The sequence below is a fragment of the Dama dama genome, chromosome 15, assembly GCF_033118175.1.
Source record: "Dama dama isolate Ldn47 chromosome 15, ASM3311817v1, whole genome shotgun sequence".
Lineage (NCBI taxonomy): Eukaryota > Metazoa > Chordata > Mammalia > Artiodactyla > Cervidae > Dama > Dama dama.
This window is the reverse complement of record NC_083695.1, coordinates 90,682,444-90,691,511: the sequence shown is the minus strand read 5'-3', so window position 1 is coordinate 90,691,511 and position 9,068 is coordinate 90,682,444. Positions and strand designations below refer to the sequence as shown.

Below are 9,068 nucleotides of genomic sequence, written 5' to 3'. Positions count from 1 at the left end.
GACATTTTAAATAAATAATTTATTTATTCAAAATAGTTTTCTTAACCTTATTCACAGTTTCAAGTTTAAAGTGAAAAAAAAAAGGGGGGGGGTGGGGGGAGAGGGGGAGGTACCTATCCTTGATCAACTGTCATACAAAGTCAAAGTAAAGTAAAGCAGATCTGTTCAGAACATGCACTAAAGACAGCCTTGCACAATGGCTGGTCTTCTAAAAATCCTGTACTGAAGCTTAAAAAGGGGAGGCTTTTTCTGTGTGACTGAGAAGGAAACACTGTGGATGCACCGTAAGTTTCTTTAACCCACCTGAACCACTGAAATCATTTGGATAAAAGTTCCCTTGACCAAAGCAACATTTATCCAAGATAATTATCTCTTAAACCCACGTAGCTTAACATACTTCAAAAATAGTTAAGTGTTAACTGCCTCACAGCAAGTCTATTAATACTGAGGTACCATGTACTTCTTAAAGAAACGAACGCGGGAACTCTGACTGTGATGCTGGTGCCTCTGAAGAAGAAGCCAAAGAACTCTGCCATGGTTGTTTGTCGTGGGAAATGAGAACTCTATGTCTCCACTGCTGTGCCTGTTTTAAGTGGGTATTTCCCTCATATTTAATGACACGGAGCACCGAATGGAAACACTAGTACCGAGTGCAGAAGGCACGGACAGCATCTCTGCGGATGCGGCCCCAGGCAGGAGTCACTGGACAACGGCGCTGCTGCCTCCGCCGCGAGCCAGCTGGTCCAGCAAATGGATGAGGAGGTCGACTCTTTCCAAGAGAGAGGCGTTTTTGTTCGCAGTGGCTCTCAGGAGCTGGGAGTAAACCTGCTTATTGGTTTTGAGGACTACGTCTTCATCAAGGTTACTACTGGGTTAAAAAAAAGAGAGAGAGAAAAAAAGAGCAAGAGATGAAGGAAAGAGTGACGCCCACCAGGAGCTGTAAAAGAAACCCAAGAACTAAACATTGACGGCCCTGTCGTCACTTTTCATGGAAGCAGGGATCCTGTTAATGCCAACCTCATACCTACTTTCCCAAATCGACTGCTCATGGGCCTGTTCTTAAACACTTATTTCACAGACCTGGATTCCCAGGCTTCATGGAATCCACGTTCTCCTGAGGAAAGGCTGGGCTAGCACCCACGTATCTGGGTAAGGCGCGGGGGGAGGAGCTCCCACGCCATTCACTTTACCTCGTTTTCTTTTTAGTTGAAGACAGCAGCTTGATGGACTGCAGGAGAAGGAACGACAAGCGCGATTCAAATATACTGAGCAGTTTTGTCACTTCTTCTCGATTAAGACTAGGAGAAGGATCAGCAGCTGGAGGGGTCTCTTCACTCTTAGGCTAAAAACAACAAAAAGTGATTTCAGCTCAGCCACCCCACAGTTACTGCTTCATACTAAAGTGGTGGCGGCCACAGTTGAATAATCCAGCAAACGTTTTAACCACAAACAAAGAGCAAACCTGAGAGGACTTTTGTCCAAGGACAGCCCTGTTGGCCGCCTTGCCTCGGCCTCCTCTGCCTCCCTCCTGCGGGAACCTTCTAATAAGACTAAATCACGTGAAACAACTGCCTCAAACCTAAACGGCACGTATGTAGAAGAAACTAAACCTGAACAAAACCCTCCTGACTTTCCAACACCACATGCTCCAGGAGCAGATGGAAACCGGTCCCGTGTGGTTTGAGAACCAGAACCTGGAAGGTTGCAGGACGGAGGCGTCATCCTATGGAAGCTTTCAGCCACAGAGAAGGTAGCATGAATGCATGGATGCTGGGCAAACCGAAAAAGCCTTTCTAGAGAGCCTGCTTAAGCCCACTCACCATTCAGCTGCAGGCAGTTTAGTGGAAATTATAAAAAAAGGTACAGAATTTTTTTTCTCTTTATTCCCAGGGCCTTATTATTAACCAAGGTCTATGTGGTTATTTAAAGAAACAATTTTAAAATATAAAAGATACACTTGCAAATTAAAGAAGTGTTTAATAATTCCACCAAAAAAAAAAAAAATAATAAATCAGTTAATGTGGTTTTATGCAAGTGTTAGTCGCTCAGTTGTGTCCAACTCTTTGCAACCCCATGGACTGTATCCTGCCAGGCTCCTCTGTCCATTCGGATTCTCCAGGCAAGAATACTGGAGTGGGTTGCCATGCCCTTTCCCAGGGGATCTCCCGACCCAGGGATCAAACCCAGGTCTCCTGCACTGCAGGCAGATTCTTTACCATCTGAGCCACCAGGGAAGCCCCATGCAAAGCATATATATTTATGTGTTTGTATACATATACACTATACACACATGTGCATGCATATGTCCACTGTACACACTCACCATTGTAGCATTTACTTTAAGACACATAGAAAACTGATAAATCTTTTTTTCCATTTACCTGATCAAATTCCTCCACAAGCTCCTTTCTGATAAGCTGGAATGCATGCTTAGTTCTCACCATTATATCAAGCGCCCCAGATAGTGTTTTTAATTTTCCAACATTGCTATTCTGACCTAGAGTAGCAAACACAAAATGATCATTCCTTTAAATATAAATAGAGAAACCCATCCAATGTATTAATGAAAATTCTGATTTTCCAAACACTGTGAAGGTAGCTCATGAAAATCCCAAGAAATCTAAATCCAACTTCTGCTTAGTAATTATCCCTAGAGAAAAATAGTAGAACTAGTGAAAGCAATAAACAATCATTGTTTTCTTATCTATCTGGTTTCATACTCAAGAGTAGTAAACATTTTTTTAAAAAGGAATTAACTATACTTATCATCACAGCAAATTTGTTCCCAGTATCTACTTTTTTAAAAAAATAAAAATGAATCCTACTCACTCTAAGGAATTCAAACGTGGAAAATTCAAAGACACAAACTACAAAAGAAGACCTCCCCAGACCACCCCCAGAAAGAGCTACTTGCCGTTCAGCTATGCATATACTGCCCAAAATTTTAAAAGATGCTTTTAGTAAAAGGTATTTCTTCCTTTTTTAAGATCTTTTTAATGTGGACCATTTTTAAAGTTTTTATTGAATTTGTTATAATATGGCTTCTGTTTTACGTTTTGCTTTCTTTAGCTGTAAGGCATGTGAAATCTTAGCTCCCTGACCAAGGATTGAACCTGCACTCTGCACTGGCATTGGAAGGCGAAGTCTTAACCATTGGACTGCCCGGGAAGTCCCCCTAGTAAAAAGTATTCCTAAAAACTGTTTTGAATAGGTAAAACATTCTCTAAATGTGTAACGTTCACGTGGGCATACGCGGAAAGCCACCCCGCTGGCCTCCCCAGAAGGGACAGCGCCATCAGTTTCGTGTCCATCGTTCCAGAGATACCATATAAACAGGTGCATGTACGTTATGTATTAAATTCATTTTAATTTTATAGAAGAAAATAACTGAAATGAAACCAATAGAATTGCTGTATTTCAAATAAATGTTTGTTTCTTTACCAAACAAAAGATACTTCTCACAAGATGCTTCTGCAGAAAGGGAACGGCTGAACAAGGTAGAGGAGTGAGTTTAGAAAAAAACACTCAGTGGTGGAGACCTAGCCCACTCCAAGCTGGGGAAAATGACAGAACAATACATCTCACTTTACCCCTCCTGCCCTCCCATCTCATCTCCTCATTCAGGCTCCGAGGTTACCATGCAGAGGGACTCAGTGAGGCCACCACACCTCCACCACTGCTTCTCCACTCCTACCTTGTTCATGATGGTCAAAATCTTTGTCTAAAGTAACTTGTCACAATTTTTTTTTCAAATAAGACATCCTGGCTGTATTCCAGTATTTCTAGTCATTAAACATAATCTAACACATTTATGTTTTAAAAAGCATTTAAAAAAAAAATCCCTATCCAAAGACATTAACTATGGGCAAATTCAAAAGAAGATAGCATTACTTACATCCAAGAGCGATCCACAGGTCTGCCTCACTCTAAGACAATCCAACACTAAGCCAATGCACACAAATCTGAGAAATAAAGAAGACTTACTGGTCATCTGAAATTCTGCAAAGGCTACTCTTTCTAACTGCACTCTAAGGAGTTCACACGGAGCGTCTTTCAGAAGCTGAAAAAGCTTTCCAGCTTTGCTGTAATGAAGGTCTGCCAGCACCCGGTGCTGCTTCCTAAGCTGCTCATCACCAACCTAGAACCAAAAATAAAATACATCCTAAGGCTTGGGCTTCACAGTAACTACTTCACCAAATCTCTGGATCACTAACTGCTTTTCAGCATTTTGTTAAGTCCCAGAGCTGTAGCTCTTACATCTGGGTCTTTCTTTGGTTTTTGTGTGTTATGTGAGGGAGGAAGCCCAGCTCCATCCTTCTGCGTGCACGTGTCCAGCTGTCCCAGCGCCAGGGAGCTTCCCTGGAACCCTCTCACGCTGGCATCTGCCGTGAGGATATTAGGCCATCTGGACAAATTTAAGTTTAGGTTGGGGGCCTCCTGTGGCAAGTGAAAGAGTGTAGGGCCAGCTCAGAGTAGAGAGAAAAACCCTCTCCAGGTTAAGCTGGGCCTCAAAGGACAATATTCTCTGGATAAAGGCAACCCAGAAGCAAACCCACCCCCACGGGACTGCAAGGTAAGCTGTCTTGGTGCTAAGGAAGGGAAAACAACAAAACCATTAAAAAAACATCGCTGAGAAACTACATAGGCACAAGACTCCGGGCAGAAGTCACGCTCTCTGAAGGAAGCCACCTCAACCTCAGGCCTCAGATTATTCCCAGAAATACATGGGTTTGAGCACCAGGATTCATGTATAAGACTGTTCATAGTATTGTTTCTAATTAGCCTCAAACGAGAACTACCCCAAAGTTCCGCTATCATAGAATGGATAAATAAACTGATATATTCATTTAATGAATCCTACTGAGCTAAGTAAACAAACAGTTACACATCCACCTGGAAGAATCTCCAAAATGTGATGTTAACTAAGCAGCAGTAAGTCACAGAAGAGTATATACAGTGTGGTTTGTTCAAAGCCAGATAAACTGCAAACATACTGCTTAAGTGATAAAACACAGAAAAAGTGCAGACATAATAGAAAACCCGGGACAGTAGTTAATCTGGGTGGGTACTGAGAGAGGCTCAACAGGGGGAAGGGGCACACAGAATGCACCCGAAGGACTCTTCCACTCCTTAACCTCGAGGTGAGGTACACAGGGCTTTCCTCTGATGTTCCTTAAACTGCACAAGTGCTTCACATGTATCTTCTGTGTCCTCTGATATGCATGCTCTATTTCACAGTAAAATTTTTTAAAACTGGGTGATGGATACTTCAAAACTGGCACAGAACCATTTCTATAAAGAGTAACTACATTAAAAAAAAAAGATTAAATAATACACTCAGGCAAATATCAAATTTTGAAAACTAAGGCCTAATCAATTGTAATGGAAAAAAATACACAACATGGGGAGAGGGGAAATACCTACCCTCCAAGCTTTTCTGAAATGGCTACAAGAACAGATGGCGTTTAACATCTATACAGAAATGTAAAAAAAGCAGCACTTCTAAGTGGACTGGAATCGGAATGGCAATACCTGGTTCCTCAGGCAGCTGTGGTACATGGACGCCAACCTGTGATGGATGGTTGCGGCTCGGTACTGACAGAGGGGCTGTCGGGCAGACACAGATTCCACGTCGCAGTATTTCAGTGACTTCATCATCGCCTCGCTGACTTCTTTCTCAATCTATGTATTTTTTTTTAAGGGAAAGGGAAAAAATGACCATCTCATAATCTTATGTAAGAATTTTTAAAAACAAATACTGCTCGTCAAGGAAAAGACTGTAACAGATGCTGTGTATCTGTTAAACAAAGGAATATATAAGGTTAATACTTCTTCATGATCCAGCAAATATTATTACCTGCTCTTGAGCTTTTCTAGATAATGGAGCATAATCTTGCTGTAGAGTTGCCATCGTAAAATAAGTAGTGGACAGCTCCCAATTCACCGAGTCCCAGACGGCTGGGTGTATGTCCCGTGTTCCCAAGGACCTTAGAGCTTTCAGATAGTAATCAACAGCCTGTGAGGGAGCAAAGAGGGCTGCTGTGACTCAGCTTAAGTACACGCCTTAAACTAAAACACGCCTCATTCACCCCAACAGCAACTTCACATAGGGCAGTGTCATGATGAAAGGGAAAAAAGTAAATCAATGACACTTTTCAATGAAGGAGGTGATTTCAAGTGGACTGCATGCCGCCCACCTTTCCTCTCGAGTCTATCATCAGCCAAGCTGTTTTACGACTTGTGTGAACCATGAGGATGCATATCTTCCTTCGTTTTTTTCTCCTTTCTAAATGAAAATTATACCTTGTATAATTAGCAAACTAGATAAAATATTTTTTGACAAGTCTATAGATAGAACAATTTGTTGGGTTTGACTGTATAAAGAAGCAATCGTTCCCACCTCTGTGACCACAATGCTGAAATGCATGGTCATTGTATTTACCCAAATAAAATCTCACTGAATTCCATCACCCACCAATAATTTCTACATTTCTGGTGTGTATTTATCCACTTTTTCTATGAATATGTAAACTTAAGAAAAATAAGATCACTCTGTTTTAAAGCTCAATATGCAATGAACATTACTCTCTAAATATAAGTTAAACAAATTCAAAGTTCTTGACTAAATGGGTGTTCTTGAGTTCTTATACCTCCTCCAATACTAGATTATCACCATTTGCCAAAAAATTTTACAATTTGAAAAAAGACACTCAGTTTAAAATTTCATAAAACTTTAAAATTTGAAATTGTTCTTAAATATTAACCAGTTTTTTTGTTCCATATTATTTGTTCTTTCTTCTACTTGGGCAGTTTATTTTCAATGATTCTTAGTTGTTCTTTATATAATAAGGGTTTATTAACCTCTGATCTGTCATGTGTGCTTTATTTTCCCTAGATTTAGACTACTTTGCAACTATGTTTTCTATCATGCATTTAAAAAACAATTTTATGCATCTGAATATCCATCTTTTACTTTGTGATTTTTGCTCATTGTGTTATGAAGGGACAGTCCCATCTCGTCAGATAAACATCTACCTGTATTTTCCTTCGAGATTTCTACAGTTTCACTTCTCCACGTCGATCTTTCATCCATCTGACATTTACTCTGGTGGTGGCTGTTGTTCAGTTGCTAAGTTGTGTCCGACTCTTTGCGACCCCATGGACTATAGCCCGCCAGGCTCCTCTGTCCACGGGATTCTCCAGGCAAGAATACTGGAGTGGGTTGCCTTTTCCTTCTCCAGGGGATCTTCCCAACCCAGGGATTGGACCCATATGTCCTGTGTCTCCTCACTGGCAGGCAGATTCTTTACCACTGAGCCACGTAGACTGGAGTGGCTTTAATCTGGTTACACCAATGCAATTAACTGAATGATCGTGTTTTCCCTATCAATTCAACCTGTTGTCTCTGCACTACTGAATTCTTAGTATTCTTAGGCCTGTTGCTGATGTCTCATCCTGTGCCATCACCACAGTTAATACCTTTTAGAGGAGCTACAGCAAAGTGTAAATAACAATCAAGTGTGAACAGATGAAGCCCAATGTGTAAGCAAGTGTGTTACCTTATTGTAATACAAGCCTTCTTCCGGTGAAAATTCACGTTTAAATTCATCACCTGCGCCACAGTGAGCCTGTGCGCAAATCCGCATGAGTCGTCCCGTGTTGCACAATAAAAGGGCCGCATTTGTGGCGTCGTCGATTGACTCAAAGTTGTGAATTCCCTTTTCAAAACAAGAAAAGCTTTTTTTCCACAACTGTTGCTCTGCAGTGGACACAGTTTTGCTCACTTCACCAAAAAAGAAAGAAAACAATTGCGTAAGCAGGTATCACCGTAAGCCCACCAGCGTGTCTTGATGAGAGGAGTGTGGCAGTGACAGGATGTCCAGGGTAGCACCAGCCGCCTGGGTCACTGCAGCGCACTGTTCTCTCACACCGGTTACATTCTCATCACATCTGTGTTCCCCACCCCTGGAACTTATGTTGAGTTCCTAAGCACAAATGCAATTCATTTAAGGTCATCTGTTGCTGTTGTTCAGTTGCTAAGTTGTGTCCTCCTCTTTTGTGACACCGTGGACTATAGACCGCCAGGCTGCTCTGTCCATGGGATTTCTCAGGCAAGAATACTAGAGTGGGTTGCCATTTCATACTCCAGGGAATCTTCCCAACCCAGGGATTGAACTCGTGTCTCCTGCATTGGCAGGCAGGTTCTTTAGCACTGAGCCACCAGGGAGATCCATAAGATGGGACTCTGATCCAAAAATGACTGTCCTCATAAAAGAGACAGATGCCAGCAATGTGCACAGAGAGAAGGCCAGGTGAGAAGATAGCAAGAAGGGGGCCCCCTGCAAGCCAAGGGGAGAAGTCTCAGAGAAATCCAGCTTCGGACTTTTAGCTCCAGACTGTGAGACATAAACTTCTGTTGTTGAAACAACCTAGTCCATTGTATGTTGTGTTTTTTTTTTTAACTTTTTATTTTGTATTGGAGTACAGCTGATTAACAATGCTGTGATAGTGTTAGGTTGACAGCAAAGGGACTCAGTCATACATGCACATGTATCCATTCTCCCTCAAACTCCCCTACCATCCAGGCTGCCACGTAACACTGAGCAGGGGTCCCTACCACATCCCTATGCTATGCAGTAGGTTAGTCTGTCTATTTTATTATGGCAGCCAAGCAGGCTAAAACAACACTCTGAATCCTCTTCTCTATTAGAAGCTGGTATTAAAGCAAGCAAGTAAGAACACCTGAGCAAAGCACCCTTTTATAAAGATTCTAGAGACATGGCCCCATGCATTTTAGGAGGCACAATCTGCGTGTTCTCTAACTCTCCTTTCTGATTACCACTTTTCATATGCCTTTACTGACTTCCTCCTCCAGAGGTACCTTAAATCGCAATGTAAAAAAATATACTATGTATGTATAAATAACTAACAGAACAGCTCAGGCTCTCCCAGCAGCGGGGACCCTTGTGCCCTGGTGCCAAGCAGAGCTCTCAGGGCACAGGCACCCAGTAACCTGCTTATGCACTGTCCCCAGTTCCCTCAGCCCCTTTTGTTTCCCTTGCTGTGTG

At 42.0% G+C, this 9,068-nt stretch overlaps 1 protein-coding gene across 4 annotated transcripts in view; it reads right to left on the bottom strand.

Annotated features, from left to right (window-relative positions):
• EDRF1 (erythroid differentiation regulatory factor 1) overlaps positions 1-9,068 on the bottom strand; it is a 30,626-nt gene continuing 21,558 nt past the window's right edge. For 2 of the 4 annotated variants that reach the window (XM_061162890.1, XM_061162892.1), the window contains 7 exons: positions 7,560-7,783; positions 5,858-6,016; positions 5,533-5,682; positions 3,985-4,138; positions 2,382-2,497; positions 1,191-1,342; positions 1-868 (listed from right to left, as the gene is read on the bottom strand). In XM_061162890.1, coding sequence (XP_061018873.1) covers positions 700-868; positions 1,191-1,342; positions 2,382-2,497; positions 3,985-4,138; positions 5,533-5,682; positions 5,858-6,016; positions 7,560-7,783 — 1,124 coding nt within the window. In that variant the 3' untranslated portion in view covers positions 1-699. Of the gene's footprint in view, positions 869-1,190; positions 1,343-2,381; positions 2,498-3,895; positions 3,963-3,984; positions 4,139-5,532; positions 5,683-5,857; positions 6,017-7,559; positions 7,784-9,068 lie in introns of those variants that run through there. The other 2 variants (XM_061162891.1, XR_009696163.1) reach the window with 2 other exon arrangements.